Source organism: Nymphaea colorata, chromosome 2, assembly GCF_008831285.2.
Source record: "Nymphaea colorata isolate Beijing-Zhang1983 chromosome 2, ASM883128v2, whole genome shotgun sequence".
In the NCBI taxonomy this organism is placed as follows: domain Eukaryota; kingdom Viridiplantae; phylum Streptophyta; class Magnoliopsida; order Nymphaeales; family Nymphaeaceae; genus Nymphaea; species Nymphaea colorata.
In genome coordinates, this window is record NC_045139.1 from 28,850,924 (window position 1) to 28,871,172 (window position 20,249).

Consider the following 20,249-nt stretch of genomic DNA (forward strand, 5'->3'; position numbering starts at 1 on the left):
TTGTAATTAATGTGTACAAATCCGTACTCCAATTAATGGCAATTTTTTCTTTTAATTTTGTCTTGCTTCCCATGTGCACATGGGGTATCTCATTTTTGCCTAGGTACCTGTGTCGTTACGTGGATACAGCCACATGAGTATATGGTACGGATGCATTTTATAACATTTAAAATTATACTTAAAAAATATAATTTTTTCTTTAATTTTGATTTTTCTTTTTTTTATATATATATATATATTTTCCTTTTACTAGATTCTATATTTTCTTTTCGTTTTTCTTTAATTTTGAGATTTTTTTGTTGATGACAAGACTATTAATTTTTTTTTTTTTCATTTTATCATTTTTAAAAATCCAAAATTTACCTTACCCACATTTTTCAAGATTGCCGAACCCATACTGCCGTACCCGAACTCGTACTATACCTACACCAATGTGACATAGCTTACTTTTATTTTTCTTTCTTGACTACCCTTAGTCATAGACGGTAGTCTTAGCCATTTTGTTTCGTTTGGGTTATTTTAATTCAATGGTATTTAAGCATTGGTTCTATCAACTAGTCCTTCCAAAACCTTATTGACCTGTTGCCTTCCATCTTTGGTTTTTCTAAAACTGAGCTTGATTTGTTATTGGCCTCCAATTATAGTTCCTTTGTTGATTTTCTCAACACATTCAAACACTTGTTTGTTGATTAAGAAATTAGTTCAATGCTAAACTTTGCATCTAATCATTCCAGTCTCCCCTATTTTGCTTAGAGTGGATATCATATTGAGCATAACATAGCTGGTTGGACAGACAGCATCTAGAAGGCACACCATGCCACCTATTCAATTCCCATAGATCCTATTTTTTTGGACCACAAAAGTAAAGTTGCGATACTCAAGCTGAAAGGTGAATGGGAGAGCTTCGAGCCTCACTCCAATGAGTGGGGTAACCTCCCATTCGCTGGAATGTCATATAGTGTAGATCAGTCAGTATTAGCATGATCTATCTCTTCTGCATGGTGAACAATTAATTGTAGACTTGAGAGTGCACGTCGATTTATCTCTTTTGCCCGCACTCACACTCGGAAAGAAATTATACAAATTAAACATGCGAGCACACACAGAGCAGCCATATATGCACCTTCATCATCAGGAGTGATCGAAAGGCGCGGCTCGTCCACTAAAAGATCGTTTGATGACCACAGGACACGCAGAACAGGACACGCGTGTCTTGTTTAGTAAATTTCATCAAACGGACATGGTGGACAGAACGAACGGTTGAGCGAAGGTATAAATAAATTTTTTGTCCCAGACAGAAATTCGTCTCCTGCCACCGAAGACCCTGAGCCCTCGACCTCTGCCCCCATCTCCTTCTCCCCGAGCCCTCGACCTCTGCCCCCATCTCCTTCTCCTCCACCTCCCCTGCCTTTCTCCTCTTCTCCACCCCCGACCTTACTTTCTCCTCCATCTCCGCCCTCATCTACGCCCCCGAGCTGCCCTATTCCTATTTCTCTCCTTCTTCTCTGCCGCCCGAGCTGCCCTAGCCGTCACCCTGTAGCCCCTTCTTGTCTCTCCATCTTCCTGTGAATTTTGAGGTAGCCATGGAAGGTTACAAGTTCAGTGGGCTGTGGGGGCACAGCTAAGGCTAACCTGATTCTCTCCACATGCATCCTTCAAAGGGCGTGGACCTCCATCTCCGAGCTCCAACAATCGGGCAAACTCCCCTTCATCGTCAACGATCGTTTCCGCAGCTTCACAATCGTAGCTTTTAATGACTTGCAGAACCAGACGCAAGACCTCCACCTCCTCTCACCCATTCTTGCTCCCCTGCAGCCAACCCATCCCGACTTCGGTTTCCTCATCAGCAAGGACAATCCCTCCATCTCCCTCCACGCCTCCCCTCTCTCCACCTTCCTCCGCCTCCTCTGCACCACCGACCTCAAAGCCCAGGTATGTATGTCTTTACCTTCATTAATCCAAGTGACTAGCTGAGAATTCACTGCTTTAATTTCTTTCTTATCAACGATTATGTAGCTACCCACCTTCTGCCCTTTGTTCTGCATATATAGAACTGAAGATTTTCCCGGACTTCATGATAGCTGCGGATTCGTTTGAGCTTTAATGATCAGTTCACTAATAAACTCTTTTATCAGCTGAAATAAAGAACCCTGACTCTTACAAATTGTGAAGTGGAATTCATTAAGAGTAGGGCATGATTCTCATTCACCGAGGGGGAGATCTCAATTCCCATGCCTTGGATATCAACTCTTACATTGCATTCGTTTCTCTTCTAAAAAATTGTTATTAATATCAATTTACTATAAGTTCCAGGCATGATCTAATATATCGTTTGCTGTATAGTTCCCCGTGTTCTTCCTTACCCATTTCCTGCATGTTATTTCTGATTCTAGTACTGCTTCCTGTTTCTAATTGTAGTCCGCAGCAACTATGGGGAGAACCACTGTAGTCCTTCCACCATTTTTCTTCTGCAACTGTTCTCTTCAAGTAGTCTTCTTGAACAAAGAATTCTGTTACAATGTAAAAAATTAGGTAATTTTCCTTTTATTAAATTCATTCAGATTCTCTGCTTTGTGCGTCAGTGAGTAGTAGTGCTTCTTATGCGTTCTGCACGTCCGCATTTGAGTCAGACCACACCGACAATTTACCAGAGGGTTGAATGATATCTAAGTTAAGGGACAGCAAGTATCACCAACAGGAACAACTAAATAGCACCTGCCTGTAGATACAAGAAGACCCCCCGAAGTACACAACTCATTGGCAGCAGAAACATGCCGGTAAAGTGGTTTGCAACTTATTTTTCTGCTTCTTAGCAGAACTCAGAGAAGCAAAAAAACTCGTCTTAAAGGATGGTAAACAAGAACGGAAGCAGAGTCTGGGAAAAAGCAGATAAGCTGACGATATTATCCTAATACAAGCTTGACAAAGAAATTAAAGCAGTGAATTCTCAGCTACATAATATTTTAACTGACAAATGGAATTCTATTGAAAATAAAACAGCCTTCATGGAACTATCAGGTTAAACCTCTTTGTCCTTATGTACTGCAGAAGAAACTTGCAGGATTTATAAGTGAAACACTGAAACAGGTCTGTAGTTGTATTTGTAGAAAATATGAGGACAACAAATGTTATTTTGAAGAAAATCAAATGTTTTTAAGTAGATTGATTAAAGATCCAATGGTTTTTGTAGTTGTTTTTCTGAAAAACGAAATCTGAAACACATCATTTGCGTAGCAATCTGTGGAAACTGGGGAATGAATTGCAACTTTCTGGAATGAGTTGAAATCTAATTGGATCTGAACCCGTCTACCCATGCACATAAACATCATTCAGTTGTTTATCCTATTTTATTATTTTCAAAAGCTTCCACTAGTCAAAGTTTAAGCTTATGCAGTCTTAATTTATGCTTTGATGAAAGAATGTAAGGGTCTATCATAAATATGAATGTATATTTGAAAGTTGCTTCTCAGAACAGATGAGACATAAAACTTGTAAAATGCTTCATTAGATCGTCTAAAGTTTGGTTGTTTGAAAGATTTTACCATGTCTATATTCTCTACATGGACAGGCTTTTCTTCTGACTTACGGCAGTATGCTTCTTTTGACTGGCAAAGAAATTTGGGGTTAATGAGTCTAGAATTATGTTTCCAAAGTTGTAGCAGAGGAAGTTTAAAGGACAGTTTGGCCATGGTTGGGGAAAAGAGAACGTTAGGTTAACAACATCTAATTGCAAAGCATGGCCTTGAAATTTTAAGTGGCCTTTTACTTTTAACCAGTCTTCACCAGGAACACGTCTCAGTGTGTATTATACATTCTCCCAAGCACATGGCTAATGGATTCAACTTCATTTTCAAACTGAAGGAGAAAGTTCAAAACCCATGCTGCCCCATGCTGCCTCTCTTGGAAAATCTTGTTGATGCCTGCCAAAAGTAAACTTCTTGTTGATAGAAAGCAAGATTGTTATCTTGCTACTAACATCACAAGGAGCTGACAAAAAATGTCTTTACAAGCAGATTTCAAAAGGAGGGAAGCAGAAGTTGGGAACAGACGCCTGACCTACAACACAACACCGACATTATGTCATGAACGGCAGCTGTTCCATTCTCCAACTTTATTTCTAAAGAACCAAATTGGTATTGCATTATGTTAAACCTCTTTGTCCTTATGTACTGCACAAGAAACTTACGGGATTTAGAAGTGAAACACTTGTATTTGTACTTTGCTTTTACAGTCGATGTAATAATCCTTGCTTCATCTATCAGATACTTTTGTAATTGTTTGATACTTGTTAATACTTGTTAACATTGATAGAGAAAATTGTGAAATGTCCGTTTTTGTACTATGGCATTCAAGAATGATTCATTTTATGTTCAATTGAAAGCATTCAAAATATTATCTGGAAATAAATACAGGAGATATTGAAATTGAAGGTTTTGTGTAGTACAAACGTCAGACAAAATTAAACATCGGACATAACGAATAGATCGGACAAGAAAAAAACAAACGTCAAACAGGACGGACAGAACAGACAGAACAGACACACACGAAACAAACACCGGACAAGAAGAACATAAAGTTCTGTTCCTAAAATCATCAAACGGTGGACAAGGAACACCATTGTCCATGAGGACAGGACAGTGGTGTAATAGATAGGACGTCCTGTCTGTCCTGTCTCAGTGGACAGCAATCAAACGACCTCTAAGGCTGAAGACCGAGACAACAAGAAAGTGGCCATTAAGGCAACCATAATAGTACTCATTCCCCTTATCTTGGCCTAACACACTGTTCACACTTACTTCCCTGACGCATACATATGAAGGAAGGGTTATTTATAGACTCAGGACTCAGGAGTTGTGCCTTCTCACATGCATGCTTACTTACAAGCACAAGCCCATCCAAGTTGCTTTCGGTCATTTACTGGAAGGCTGCAGCATTGAGAACGTGTTAGATAAAAGAACTTTTACTTTTTCACATTTTTAGTTTTTGCTCGATAGGCTAGAGACGTTGACAATAAGGCATGCTGTCATCTGCTTCAATTTGAAGCTAGACTGTCATCTGCTTCAATTTAATGACTCATCTAGTCAGACCCATCGTCGGTATAGTACATAAGATATACAAGCTTATTTTTTCTACGTAAAAGTTTTTGGTCACTTTTTCGAAAAGTTAATTTTACACATGACAAAACATGAATAATCAGTCAGGTTGACTAAATAACTTATAATCATTCTACATAGTTTCAATATTTACTGAGTTCAGATATAAATGAATTGGTTAAACTGGTCTTACTTTGTGACTGGTTTTTCCAACCCCTATTTTTTTTTCCTCACTCACTAGCTCACTTTCTTCTCTTTTCATTTTCATTTCATGTTTCACAAGCATCATGGTGTGTGTGTGTGTCTGTATATTAGTTGAATAATGTCTGTATATTAGTTGAATAATGACTTTGATTATCCAGAACCACTCAGCTGAGGGCCAACTGGTCCATCACAATGAACGGTTAAGAAAAAAAAATAATGATGCCGCAGATGACGCGGATGTTCGATGCTCTCTGCAGGTTGGAGACAAGGAGGCGAAGGGTAGCGTGAAGCTGGTGCGTGATAATCACATTCACGAGGACATCAACGCGAATGTGTCAATGGAATAAGTTAAAAGAAGACAGAGCAATGGTTCCTTCTAATTCGTCCTTTCTTTCTCGTGCCTTTCAATTTGTACCCACATGAAACTCAATCGACAAAGAGCCTGAATAATCCATTCCTGCGCATTGAATATCTGGCTTCATTGTTTTTCCCTCGGAAGCCTAATGTCCACACGCCCAAAGCATCAAGTCTGATCTCTTATTAGGGATAAGGATCGGCCGGCCTACCGTCATGGCCGCAATATCTTGTCCGCATTCCTGTGGTAAGCAATTATTTTGGAGGAGAGCAGGGTAGGCGGAGACTCATGGCTAGCTGATTTATAGTGTGCTTGACACTTTCTGGGCTGCCTAGCTGTAAGATATCATGTCTGACAGTGTATGTACAATGAAATATCTTGAGAGACAAAGTGCCGGGAGAGGAAAGTTAGATGCCAGCCTATATTGCATCACACATGCACCGCTCAGCGCACACAATACACAGTACACCAAAAAAAAAAAGAGACATTTTTGAAATTATTGAAAAAGAATGTCCTTTTGAATCTTTTCACTCTTTTCAATTTTCTTTTTTATTTTTATAAAAAGTTTTTTTTATCTGTTAAATGAAAGTATTCTCATGATGACCACACACAGGCGTACGAAAATTGCATGCATATAATTACCAGCTTCGGAATAAGGATAGGAAACACCATTCAGCTTGGTCACACAGGTAAGTATCTAGAGCTTGGTATTCACTGCCTCTCAAAATGTTTTATTTTTCTTTAAAAAGTACTTTCAACTTTAGCCTGAAATTCACAGAACGCATCTGATTTTGTAAGCTATCATATACATCCAAGTATACCGAGAGAACACGTGCACAAAAATAATATAATAACAGTTATCAATCAAAGCTAATAGCACGCACATGGCCACAAATCAGAATAAATTAAATCCAATGGATGAGAAAAGTTCGCTTGTGAAGTGTAAAAAAAAACCGGTTTTTGGTTTTTACCCTGCTGACAGGCCACGCACACACTCTATTCACACGCAAGTCTACGAGAAAAAGGTAAATCAAATCGTCTAGTTATCTGCTTGATGACCAAACTGCTGATGCACTGCTCGACCGGTACATGGACTTCCTTGTCAGTGTGGCCTATTATTCACGGAAAGAATTGCTTCTTGATCTTGGGGTGTGAAAGGTAGAAAGATCTTGGGGAGCAACAATACTAATTAGAGGACCACATCTGAAAATGATGATTTACTAGCTGAAGTATTCTAGCATCATCATATAAAAATGGGTGAATCTTGAATTAGTTTCCAGATGGATGATTTTTGTCCGTCGTTCACAACTCAAAATCCTCTGCTTATGGCATCCATATATAACAAAATTCGATCCTCCATTTACCAAGTCAACAAGGAAGATAGAGCCGTAATGTGCCTTCTTTAGTTCAGAAATTTGTTCTGCTAAGGGATTCAAGTGCAGGGATGAATCGGAAACAACAAAGGCAACCATGCATAGAAACCAAGGTCCAGTCTTATTTGAATATATATCAAACTGACGGTGCACAGCTAAGTGCTGAACATAGTAGCGTCAGTCGAAGATTAGGGAGTACTATAGGTCCTTGGTTTTGATCCACGTAGTCTTGGCTTCAGAATTTCTTTTCGGAGCAGGGCTTTGGGCAGAAGGGCAAGACATCTGTGCATTGGCACTGCGGAGGAATGGACTTGGTGCATATGCAGCCTCTGCACCCCGGATAACAGTGGTCCTTAACATCTAGGCAATGGCATTGTGGAGGAATCGACTTGGTGCAAGGACAAAGCGAGTCGCAGCATGGCTTCCAACGAGCATCTAAAACTGCACAACAGGAGAAAGAACAACACAACGGACTCAGAAATGCAAGAACAAATGGAACTTAGTTGAGTAATCATGACGAAAACCAACTCTCTTGTCACAGGAAAAGACAAAAGTTTCTTTCCAAAAAACCGCATGGTAAACGATTAATTGTAGACTCGAGAGTGGACGTCGATTTATCTCTGCACTCAAGTCGCTCAGAAATTATACAAATTAAACATGCGAGCACACGGAGAGCAGCCGTGCACCTTCATCCTCAGCGATGATTGAAAGGAGCGGCTTGTCCACTGCTGCATCAAGCCTGAGGACCGAGACAGCAAGAAGGATAGCCATGAAGGCAACCAGAACAGTACTCACTCCCCTCATCTTGGCCTAATACAGTGCTCACACTTACTTCCCTGACGCATCCACGTGAAGGTGGGGCTATTTATAGACTGAGGACTCAGGAGTTGTGCCTTCTCACATGCATGCTTGCAAGCACCATCCCATCCAACTTGTTTCGGTAATTGACTGGAAGGCTGTACCATTGAGAACGTGTTGGATAAAAGAACTTGTACGCTTTCACATTTTGTATCTTTGCTCGACCGCTAAGGCAAGATGTCCTCTTCTTCAATTGGAGGATATTCTCTGCCATTGCAAATCCAATTATGTGGCCTACAAGCACAGGCCTCTTCTTATCGATTTTTCCTCTCCTGTATAGGTAAGTCTTAAACTACATCCACAAACGACGCTTTAAAGCCTTGAGTGGGTTTTCTCAGAGCCTCTGACGTTTAAGTTTCCCCTCAACGCACAATGAACATGTTGTTTGCTGCTTCTCCGTCATATGAGAGAGAGGAAAAAAAGAAGAGGAGGGTTTGTTACTCGCCTGCCAATGGTTTTTAGAATATGCATTCTACCTAAATATGAATGATGACTCATGTGAATTAATGTTCTTAGGAGGGATGACACGTTGGAGAGGAACAAGAAAGGAATTTTATCAATGGAACGAGGTTATTTCTTTATTGAAAATCAAGACCATATATACAATAGCTTCACAACGGTAACGAGCTAGCTCTCCTTCATTCACGTAACAAAGTTTTCTAAAATACATTTGATATCTGAGGCAAGTTGAGGTGGAGAGCCTTGACATGAACGTTGAGATGGACGTTGAGATGAGGTGAACGTTGTAAAGTGTGAACGTTGTAAAGCTTTTCTTTTAACACTCCCCCTTCAAACATGTGTGTAAAGATTGACGACACTAAGTTTGAACAATAGATGATAAAAACCTTCTTTTCCTAATGCTTTAGTAAATAAGTCTGTCAGCTGGTCTTTGCTTCGAATATAGCATGTGCGTATTGTCCCCTGAAACAATTTTTCTCGTACGATGTGACAATCTAGTTCAATATGTTTCGTACGTTCATGAAAAACTGGGTTTACAGCTATATGTAATACTGCTTGATTGTCACAGAAAATCATTACTGGATGTAGTTGGCTTACTCCAAACTCGTTCAATAGATATCTTAACCATGTTATTTCACATATCACATTAGCCATGGATCTATATTCAGCTTCAGCAAAGGATAGTGATACTGTTTGTTGTGTCTTTGACTTCCAAGATATGGGAACTGGGCCAAGAAACACACAATAGCCAGTGACAGATCATCGCGCGTTTGATGGCAGGTAGCCCAATCTGAATCACAAAAGGCACTTAACTGCAAACTATTCTCTTTACTCATTAGGATGCCTTGGCATGGATTTTTCTTGAGATACCGAATCACTCGAAATGCTGCTTGTAGGTGGGGTATTCGTGGTTGTTGCATGAACCTGCTTAGGACGTGTACGGCATATTGTATATCTGGGCATGTAATGCTGAGATAGATTAATCTCCCAACAAGTCGGCCATATTGTGTTGAATCCTTGATGTAGTCTCCATGATGTTCGTCCAACCCATGTTTTTGTTCCATTGTCGTTTCTGTTGGTTTTGCTCTCAAAAGACCTGTTTCATGAATAATATCTAGAGCATATTTTTGTTGTGAGAGATATATTCCCTTTGAAGAACGGACAATTTCAATTCCCAAAAAATACTTAGGTTTGCCTAAGTCTTTCATGTGGAACTTTCTACATAGAAATGATTTGAAGTTATCAATTGCATCCTTCACATTTCCTGCAATTGTCAAGTCATCAACGTATACAAGAATGGCAAGAAAAATTTTATCACGCTTGAGTGTGAAAAGGGAGTGATCAGCTTTAGATTGCATAAATCATACCCTTCTAGAGCAGTTGAAAGCTTGTGAAACCAATTTCTTGGATATTGTTTTAAGCCATAAAGAGATTTATGTAATTTACATACCTGATTCTCCTCCTGTTTGACATACCCTTGATGTATTTTCAGATAGACTTCTTCATGCAAGTCGTCATGTAGGAAAGCATTATTGACGTCCATTTGGCACATGATCCAATCTTGATTAGCTGCTATAGTAAAAAGAGTATGTACCATGACCATTTTGGCAACCGGAGCGAAAGTTTCATTATAGTCCAATCCCTCTTGTTGAGCATATCATTTGGCCACCAGCCTAGCCTTGTAACACTCTATGGATCCATCTGATTTTAGTTTAATCTTATAAACTCATTTGCACCCGATTGGTTTCACTCCGTTTGGAAGTGTAGTAATAGTCCAAGTCTTGTTTTCTTGTAAGGCACGAATCTCACTATCCATGGCGTCTCTTCATTCCTTATGTTGAGTTGCTTCTTCAAAGGTTTGTGGCTCAGACTTGGAAACAAAAGATGTGAGAAATGCAAAATGATTACTAGAGAAACGATGAAAAGAAATAAATTTTCTTATAGAATACCTCGTTCCTTGTTGATAACCTGATTTGGATATGTCGTTGGTTGAGGGTGAGGTAAGAAGCGAACATTGGAAATCTTTTAACCATACTGTTGGTTTTCTTACACGGGTAGATCTCTTAGATACTAAAGATGGATTTGGATATGAATCTGGATCAACCGAAGATAGGTTTGGTTCATTTAAAGATGGATCTAGATCTGGATCAAATGATGATAGGTTTGGTTCATTGGTTTCTAGATCAATGTGTTCTACATTAAGGGGGCTAGAAATGGATGTGTCATTCCTTATAGCCTGTGTAGGATAGATGTCTAGATCATAAGGAATGGGTAAAGCGATACATCTTTCACCAATTTTTTTATTTTGAAAGGAAAAATATTTTCATGAAAGATTACATCGCGACTAACAAACACTTTGTTTGTCTCAAGATCATAAAGTTTATAAGCTTTTTGCCCTTCAGGGTACCCAATGAAAATGCACTTAATCGCTCTAGAATCAAATTTGGTTTTGTTTTGGAAAGTATTTGTGGCATAACATAAGGATAAAAAAACTCTAAAATGTTTGATGTTTGGTTTCTTGCCAAATAATATTTCAAAGGGAGATTTTTCATTTAGTTTTGAAGATGGTATGCGATTAATTAGATAGGTGGCTGTCAAAACACATTCACCCTAAAAATGCAAAGGTAAGTTAGTTTCAAAACGTAAGGCCCTTGCAACTTCAAGAAAATGGCGGTGTTTATGTTCCACTACGCCATTTTGTTGAGGAGTAGCCACACAACTATGTTGATGAGTGGTACCTTGTTTTTGTAAAAAATCTTTCATTTCATATGAAAAAAATTCAGTCCCATTATCCGTTCGCAAAGATTTAATTTGACAATTAAACTGTGTTTTAATCAAAGCAAAAAAAAATTTGATAAGATGCAAGGTTTCATATTTATGCCTCATTAACAAAATTCAAGTGGCACAAGAGTAATCATCTACAATGCTAAGAAAATAATGTGAACCGGAAATAGTGGATTGAGCATACGGGCCCCAAATATCACAATGAATTAAATCAAAAGGTTGCGTCGTAGATATTTCACTCAAACCAAACTTAAGTCGAGTTTGTTTTGCTCGATGACAAGCATCACAAACATAGTCATCATTCACATCAAAGTTTAAATCTAAATAATTGTTCACTATCTTTAAGCGAGAATGTGAAACGTGACCTAATCTTTTATGCCAAAGTTCATGAGTAGAAACGGCAAGACAAGCTTGAACAAATGGTGGTCTTTGTTGGAGAACGTACAGTCCACCTTTCACCTCACCCTGCCCAATCGTCATCTTCGATTCCAGGTCCAGTGTAATACAATGATCAGGTAGGAAAGTTATGGAACAATTTAAATTTTTAGTTAATTCACTAACTGAAAGTAAATTAACGTTAAAAGATAAAATGCATAATACATCATTCGCTTCAAACAAAGGCAATGATAGTTTACCCGCCTGATGAACTGGAATTGTTTTTCCATTTGGTAATGTCACAGGAACATTGCATGATTTTAAACTTTGGAGCATATTTTCGTCAGCACATATATGGCGACTCGCTCCCAAATCAATAATCCAAGTACGAGATTGAGTATTAATAGAACAAACATTACCTCCATGAACTACGTTACCTGCAAAGTTGATATTGGTCTGTTGGTTTTTTTACCAAGGATAGCAATTTGTGATATTCTTCAAGTGTAAATGCTGGAGCAGAACCTTTAGTATCTAGTCCTCCACAACCTAGACTCCCAACACCATCAAAGGAAGTCAGTTTAACATAAAGTGCATAGTTTCTTTGAGACACATTAGCTGCAATTGGCGATTTAAAATTAGGATCATACAAGTGATGTCTTGGAGCGTACCCAATGAGTTTGAAGCACTTTTCTTTAATGTGTCCAATTCCTCGACAGTGGCTACAAACAGGCCGATTTTGGCGTCCTCCTTTGTTTCTATGAAATCCTCCATAGTCAACATCGTGACTGGTTTGTTTAACATGCTCACTTTGCTTGACCGCCAAGGCTGCAGTCCCTCCACTAGCTGAACCAGAACACCGTGCCTCACGCTGTTTTTCTTCTTGGAGGACCATCGCATAAACTTTGTTGACATTGAGAAGGGGATCAAGAAGTAAAATCTGGCCTCTAACAACATTATAAGAATCATTGAGACCCATTTAGAATTGGATAGCACGTTCCCTTTGGATTTGTTCCGAATACGACTTCATGGCCCCACAAAAGCACATGGGAATAAGAGAATATGAACTAAGCTCGTCCCAAAGAGCCTTTAATTTGGTAAAATATAATGCAACAGTCATAGTATCCTGTTGTAGACGACTAATAGCACTCTGGATTTGATAGATCCGAGGAGCGAGACTTTGAGTAAATCGTTCTCGCAAATCTTCCCAACCTCTCTAACATTAATCGAATAAATAACACTCTCTACAATGTCTTTGTTGACTGAATTCAAGATCCAAGAAAGTATCATATTGGTGGACCGAACCCATAGATGATAGCTTGGATCATCCTTTTTTGGTTTCTTGATAGAACCATCAATGAAACCAATTTTGTTTTTTTACTCAAAGAGCCATCAACATGGCTCTACTCCACATCCCATAATTTTTCCCATTAAAATGTTGCGAAACCAAGACATTTCCAGGGTTGTCTGAATGGTGAATAAAGAAAGGGTTAGACATCACCTGGGATAGATATGCGCCATTGGGATCAACATAAACGACATCATCTGCCTTTCGTCTATCGCTATTCTCATCAACTCCACGGTCTGCCATTGCCCTCATTGCTCTGATACCATGTGAATTAATTTTCTTATGAGGGATGACACGTTGAAGAGGAACAAGAAAGGAATTTTATCAATGCAAAGAGGTTATTTCTTTATTGAAAATCAAGACCATATATACAATAGCTTCACAACGGTAAGGAGCGAGCTCCCCTTCATTCACTTAACAAAGTTTTCTAAAATACATTGGATATTTGAGGCAAGTTGAGGTGGAGAGCCTTGACATGAACGTTGAGATGGACGTTGAGATGAGGTGAACGTTGTAAAGCGTGAACGTTGTAAAGCTTTCCTTTAACAACTCAAGGATCACACATTTCATCCATGAAGGTTGTTCGATACATTGTAATGAATTGTTGAGAGAAAAACAAAGAGAAAAAAGTGATTGACATTTTTGTTATATAATATTAACTAACATATTTTTCTCTGGTTTTTTCTCAATCATCTACCACACCACAATGAGTCTGAGTCATAAAAAAAAAAATCAAATTGATCTAACATCTATTAAGGTATTAACGAGCAATGAACATCATTAAAAAAATGTGAAAGCAAAAACTAAAATTTTTTTACGTCATTCAGAGAAAAGCCCCTTGCGTCCACGCCCAAAGCACAATCGATTTCTTATGTTTTTGAAATAAAATACAAGAATGGATCGTGTTTTACATGTCTAGAAAAAGAAAGCCTAATGGAAATAGCTTCCGTACATGGCTTAAATAAAATTGGATCTTCGACAACCCATGGGACATGAAGCGGCCGGCTCCATCCTCCGCTTCCTTCCACGAGAAACATCTTCCATCAAGCCCCTGATTTTACACGACATCTTCTTACTAGAATATACCTACCGAACAATTCCTGCGTTAACATATATTTTTTTCCCGGTCGACATCTGTGCATATGTATATTTTACATTATCTATAATTCTTTCCCCCTTAACATCTACATTTGTTTTACATCTTTCTATAATCCTTTCGCGGTCAACGTCTGCATTTATTTATTTGGCAGGCATATGACAGGGTTCACCTTTGGAACCATTCGTAGCACATACTACCACGTTTATATACCCGTATATGAATGATTGAGACGTAGGAGATGAACCACACGACCCAATTACCTACTTTAATTTGGAATCTAAATGAATTGATCAATACATCCAATTAGTGAAACGATTTCAAATTGGACCCAATAAAGAGATTCCGCCGCAGATTTGATATGCAGTTCCACAATTAAATCGAAATCTGAAATGAGTAGCCAATAAAAGTATAATGACATTGCATATGAATGCGAATATGAATCTAGATAGTGAAAAAAAATTTGAAAGGAATAATGGGGAGCAGGAATGACTTTGGGACGCTAATTAATGATGCCGCCGCAGATGGACGCGGATATTGTTAAGAGTCAGCACCGACTCAAGAATCATCACCGACTCTCACGAAGCATCTTAAACCTCCTCTTTTATGTCGGTGCATGTAATGATTACATGAAATAAAAAATAAAAAAATATAGAAAGTGGTGGATTCTTCCACCACCGACTAAGTAATCCCTATAAATAGGGGATGAGGGCCATGTTGAGGTGTACGTGTGAAAAAAGAGTGAGTGTGTGTGAAAAAATTGTGAGTGTGGTTGAGTCATTTATGTGCTCACTTTGTGAGCGTGTGAGGTGTGTGAGCTTGTGAGGTGTGTCAGAGTTGTGCTCAGTGCAAGAGCGTCGGGTTTGGAGGTATTTAGGTGTGGAAGTTCACTACGTGAGCGAGGTGAGTTTTTCTTGAGCCTCCTTGTAATGTTTATTTTGATGAATGAATAGTTGATATTTTAAAGTATACTCTTTCAAAGTTATTATTGAGTATCATTTTGGACGTCGAGACTCTGCTAGATTTTCTCTGCATAAATTTGAGTTTGTAGCTGAGTTATAGGGCCCGCATTACGTTTTCCAACAATTGGTATCAGGGCCAGGTTCTGTCCGAAGGCCGATTTATTGGAATAGATATATCCTGAAGTTATGGCGGCATTAGCGGTTGCATTAAACAATATTGAGAAACTTAACAATAGCAATTATGGCTATTTGAAATCATGTATGGAGTCGTATTTTCTAGGACAGGAATTATGGGAGATAGTATTGGGATCAGACACTAATATTCCTGTCGACGAGGAAGCGAAGAAGAAATGGATGATCAAAGCAGGAAAAGCTTTATTTGCAATTAAGGTATCAATCGAGAAAGATTTATTAGAGCATATACGAGATGCTACGACTCCTAAAGAAGCATGGGATGCTTTTGCAACCTTATTTTCACGAGCTAATGATGCCCGCCTACAATTATTAGAAAATGATTTAGCTACATTAACTCAGGGAAGCATGTCGATAGCAGAATATTTTATGAAGGTTAAAAATATTTGTAGAGAGATATCTCAAATCGACCCTGAGTCTAAAATCAGTGAGGCCCGTATGCGGAGAATACTTATTCACGGACTTCGTCCAGAATTTGGCAGTTTCATAATTGGTGTTCAAGGCTGGCCAGTTCAACCAACTTTGTTGGAGTTAGAAAATCTCTTGATCAATCAAGAAACATTAGCGAAACAAATGGTCGGGCTTTCTCTCAAGGGAAATAATGAGGAAGCTTTGTTTAGTAAGGGTCAGAGATCACGATGGCCAGCTAAGCCAGTCATTAGGTCTCCAAGTAGGAACATTGATGACAAGAAAGAGAAAAATGTACAAAAGAAAACAAGAGAAACTACACAGCAGTGGAGACCAAAGGTAAAATGTTTTAGATGTGGGAAATTGGGTCATATTGCTCGTGACTGCAGAGTGAGAATAAATGAAGGAAATGCAGTCATGATAAGTAAGCAAGATGGGGGAGCTAATGAGACTGTACAGAAAAGTTCATTTTTGTACTCAATGGAGGTTAAAGAGGATGTTAAACAAGAAAGATGCAATTCCGCCCATATAAAACCTCCAAAAGAAAAAGAAGAGAAGATCAATTATCAAACTGATTGGATAATTGATTCTGGATGCTCAAATCATATGACTGGTGATGAAAACAAGTTTGTAAGTCTGAAAGAATATGATGGAAATCGAGTTGTTGTTACTGCTAACAACACAAAGCTCCCAGTGGCACATATTGGAGAAGCAGAGATTATAGCCAACTTCGGTAAAGACCGGATTTTACGGAACGTTTACCATGTTCCAGGAATGACAAAGAATTTGTTGTCTGTGCCACAACTTACAGCTTTAGGGCACTATGTTGTGTTCGGCCCAAATGATGTAAAAGTTTATAAGGATGCAGATGTTCAAGGAACTCCCATGTTTGAAGGAAGGAAAGTTGAGTCAATATATGTCTTGTCAGCAGAAACAGCATATATTGACAAAGCAAAGAAGCATGACACTGCAGATATCTGGCATGAGAGACTCGCTCATGTTAGATACAACAAACTTCAGGAGATGTCTAATAAGGGGCAGTTGATTGGCCTGCCCAAGTTTGAGGTACAAACTGACAAAGTATGCCCAGGATGTCAGTATGGAAAGGCGCACAGGAGGCCATACAAAGAATCAAAATATAGAGCTAAAGCGCCATTCGAACTTGTGCATTCAGACGTATTCGGCAAAGTACCAGACCCATCAGTTGGAGGTAAGTGGTATTTTATCACTTTTATTGATGACTTTTCAAGATATACTTGGGTCTATTTTATGAAAGAAAAGTCTGAAGCACTTGAAAAGTTTAAGGAGTTTCACCAAATGGTGCAAAAAGAACTTGGGCATAGAATTCGGTGTCTACAAACCGATAATGGTGGCGAATATACATCCAACATGTTTATGACATACTTGAGACAACATGGCATTCGAAGACAATTCACATGTGCCTATACGCCACAGCAAAATGGAGTGGCAGAAAGGAAAAATCGCCACATAGCAGAAACATGTCGAAGCATGATGCATGCAAAGAACATGCCACCAAGATTTTGGGCCGAGTGTGTCAGTACCGCTGTACACGTAATCAATCGATTACCAATGCCGAGATTTAATTTTAAATCTCCATATGAAATGCTCCATAAAAAGAAGCCATCTGTGACTTATTTTAGAGTATTTGGTTGTGTATGTTATGTTTTTATATCTGAGCAGCACAGGACTAAGTTCGACAAAAAGGCACAGAAGTGTGTCTTTGTCGGATATGACCCATATCGGAAAGGATGGAGATGTGCTAATCCTAGCACATGACAAGTTTATATTTCTCGCGACGTCATCTTCGATGAAGCATCATCGTGGTGGTCAGAAGAAAAGAAGACGCTTCCAGACTCTCCAGTTCTTGGAAGAGACGTTCAACACAAAATACAATTTGAGATTAATCAAGGAGAGCCTGAGCTTGAAGACACAGAAGCAAGACAACCAGATAAAGAAATTCATTGCACAAGGCAAGAAGAACGTACAGATCCATGGAGAACAGGAGTCAGTCATATCCAACAAAGAACTGCAGAAGAAGAAAGACCATCACAATTTGAAGAGCCAGAAGGAGCAACGATAGCTCTAAGAAGATCAACGAGAATACCAAAACCAAATCCAAAATATGTAGATGCAGACTGTGCCATCATGGAGGAGATCGAGCCAGCTTCTTTTGAAGAAGCAAAAGATGTTGAAAAGTGGCAATCAGCAATGAAAGATGAAATGAAGTCACTAGAACATAACGAAACTTGGGAGCTCGTTCCAAAGCCTAGAGGAGTAAAGCCTATTACTTGTAAGTGGGTTTACAAAATAAAAAGAAAGACAGATGGCTCAGTTGATAGATACAAGGCTCGACTAGTTGCGAGAGGATTTTCTCAACAATATAAAATTGACTTTGAAGAAACTTTTAGTCCTGTTGCGAAAATCACATCCGTACGTGTTCTGATAGCCATTGCTGCAAGCAAATCCTGGACGCTATGGCAAATGGATGTGAAAAATGCATTCTTATATGGAGATCTCGACCATGAAATCTGTATGGAGCAACCTGAAGGATTCAAATTTCCAAACAAGCCAGACTACGTTTGCAAGTTAAGAAAAGCACTCTATGGACTGAAACAAGCACCAAGAGCATGGTACGGGAAAATAGCTGAATTTTTGGTATTTAGTGGATTTCAAGTCTCCTCAGCAGATTCAAGTCTCTTCGTCAAGGTAAGAGGTACGAAACTTACCATGTTGTTAATTTATGTTGATGATCTAATTATCACTGGAGATGACAATGAAGAAATTAATCTCATTCGTGAACATCTCACGGTGAGATTTGAAATGAAAGAGCTGAGGGAGTTGCGACACTTCCTTGGATTGGAAATTGATTACGAAACTCAAGGATTATTTTTAAGTCAAAAGAAATATGCTCATGACTTACTACGTAAGTATGGTATGCTCAGTTGCAAACCTATCCCAACACCAATTGAGATAAATGCAAAACTTAGAGTTGATGAAGGAGACAGGCTGGATGATGTTACTATGTATCGACAACTGGTTGGAAGCCTAATCTACTTAACATTAACAAGACCAGACATTGCCTATGCAGTTGGTGTTGTGAGCAGATTTATGCAAACTCCAAGGAAACCACATTTAGAAGCACTAAAAAGAATATTAAGGTATATCAAAGGAACTCTTGACTTTGGTATACTTTATGAAAGAGGGACAACTTGTCAAGTTGTTAGTCATTGTGACGCGGACTATGCAGGAGACTTATCAACACGAAGATCAACCACTGGATATACATTCAGTCTTGGAAGTGGTGCGATTTCATGGTGTAGTAAGAGACAGCCAACAGTTTCACTATCTACAACCGAAACAGAGTATAGAGCAGCTTCTCAAGCAGCACAAGAATGTGTGTGGTTGATGCGACTGCTGAAAGACATTAAACAAAACGTGGATTATGCAGTGAGGCTCTACTGCGATAATCAAAGTGCAGTCAGACTTGCAGAGAATCCTGTCTTTCATGCTCGAACGAAACATATAGAGGTGGAACATCACTTTATTAGAGAGAAGGTACTCAAAGGGAAGATTCAGTTGCAGCCAATCGCTTCAGAAGATCAAGTCGCTGACATCTTTACCAAGGGCTTACCAGTACAGACGTTCGTGAAACTTCGAAGAATGTTGGGAATCATAAGTAAAGAGTCGGTAATGAGGGGGAGATTGTTAAGAGTCAGCACCGACTCAAGAATCATCACCGACTCTCACGAAGCATCTTAAACCTCCTCTTTTATGTCGGTGCATGTAATGATTACATGAAATAAAAAATAAAAAAAATATAAAAAGTGGTGGATTCTTCCACCACCGACTAAGTAATCCCTATAAATAGGGGATGAGGGCCATGTTGAGGTGTACGTGTGAAAAAAGAGTGAGTGTGTGTGAAAAAATTGTGAGTGTGGTTGAGTCATTTATGTCACTTTGTGAGCGTGTGAGGTGTGTGAGCTTGTGAGGTGTGTCAGAGTTGTGCTCAGTGCAAGAGCGTCGGGTTTGGAGGTATTTAGGTGTGGAAGTTCACTACGTGAGCGAGGTGAGTTTTTCTTGAGCCTCCTTGTAATGTTTATTTTGATGAATGAATAGTTGATATTTTAAAGTATACTCTTTCAAAGTTATTATTGAGTATCATTTTGGACGTCGAGACTCTGCTAGATTTTCTCCGCATAAATTTGAGTTTGTAGCTGAGTTATAGGGCCCGCATTACGTTTTCCAACAGATATTCGATGCCTTCTGCCGGTTGGAGACAAGAAGGGGAAGGGTAGAGTGAAGTTGGTGCGTGATAATCACATTCACGAGGACATCGACGCGAATGTGTCAATTGAATAAGTTAAAAGATGTCAATTGAATAAGTTAAAAGATGACAGAGCAATGGTCCCTTCTAATTCGTCCTTTCTTTCTCGTGCCTTTCAATTTGTAGCCATATGAAACTCAATCGACAAAGAGCCTGAATAATCCATCCCTCCGTATTGAATATCTCGCTTCCTTGTTTTTAACTCGAAAGGCTAAACGTGCACATGCCAAAAGCATCAAGACTGAGTGATCTCTTATAGCGATAAGGATCGGCCGGCCTACCGTCATGGCGGCAATATCTTGTCCGCATTCCTGCGGTAAGCAATTATTTTGGAGGATATTATTGCCAATTTCCTTTGGGGAGAGTCACTCGCAGGCTGTGCATAAATCCAATTTCACAA

General features: G+C 39.1%; 1 protein-coding gene and 1 long non-coding RNA gene across 4 annotated transcripts; one reads left to right on the top strand and one right to left on the bottom strand.

The window, feature by feature from the left end:
* The first annotated feature begins 1,318 nt into the window (after positions 1-1,318).
* Positions 1,319-5,766, top strand: LOC116248663 (uncharacterized). Of its 3 annotated transcripts, none has more exons than XR_004171039.2 (3): positions 1,319-1,932; positions 2,419-4,133; positions 5,555-5,766. It is a non-coding gene; the product is annotated as an uncharacterized LOC116248663 (long non-coding RNA). The 3 variants fall into 3 exon arrangements; XR_007572455.1 differs by lacking the exon at positions 5,555-5,766 and having other exon boundaries at positions 2,419-2,777; positions 3,569-4,339; XR_007572454.1 differs by lacking the exon at positions 5,555-5,766 and having other exon boundaries at positions 2,419-4,339.
* Positions 5,767-7,129: 1,363 nt separating this feature from the next.
* LOC116246704 (Bowman-birk type proteinase inhibitor-like) lies at positions 7,130-7,874 on the bottom strand. Its single transcript, XM_031618527.2, has 2 exons — positions 7,712-7,874; positions 7,130-7,466 (listed from the first exon to the last, which is right to left on the bottom strand). Exons 1-2 carry the CDS (start codon positions 7,827-7,829, stop codon positions 7,261-7,263), a joined length of 324 nt encoding a protein of 107 aa, XP_031474387.1. The 5' UTR covers positions 7,830-7,874; the 3' UTR covers positions 7,130-7,260.
* Between the last annotated feature and the right edge of the window lie 12,375 nt (positions 7,875-20,249).

Coding starts and splice junctions, on each gene's coding strand:
- LOC116246704 (XM_031618527.2), bottom strand. CDS start 7,829: ATGAGGGGAGTGAGTACTGTTCTGGTTGCCTTCATGGCTATCCTTCTT. Junction 7,467..7,711: donor AATCATCGCTGAGGATGAAG/GTGCACGGCTGC, acceptor CCTGTTGTGCAG/TTTTAGATGCTCGTTGGAAG.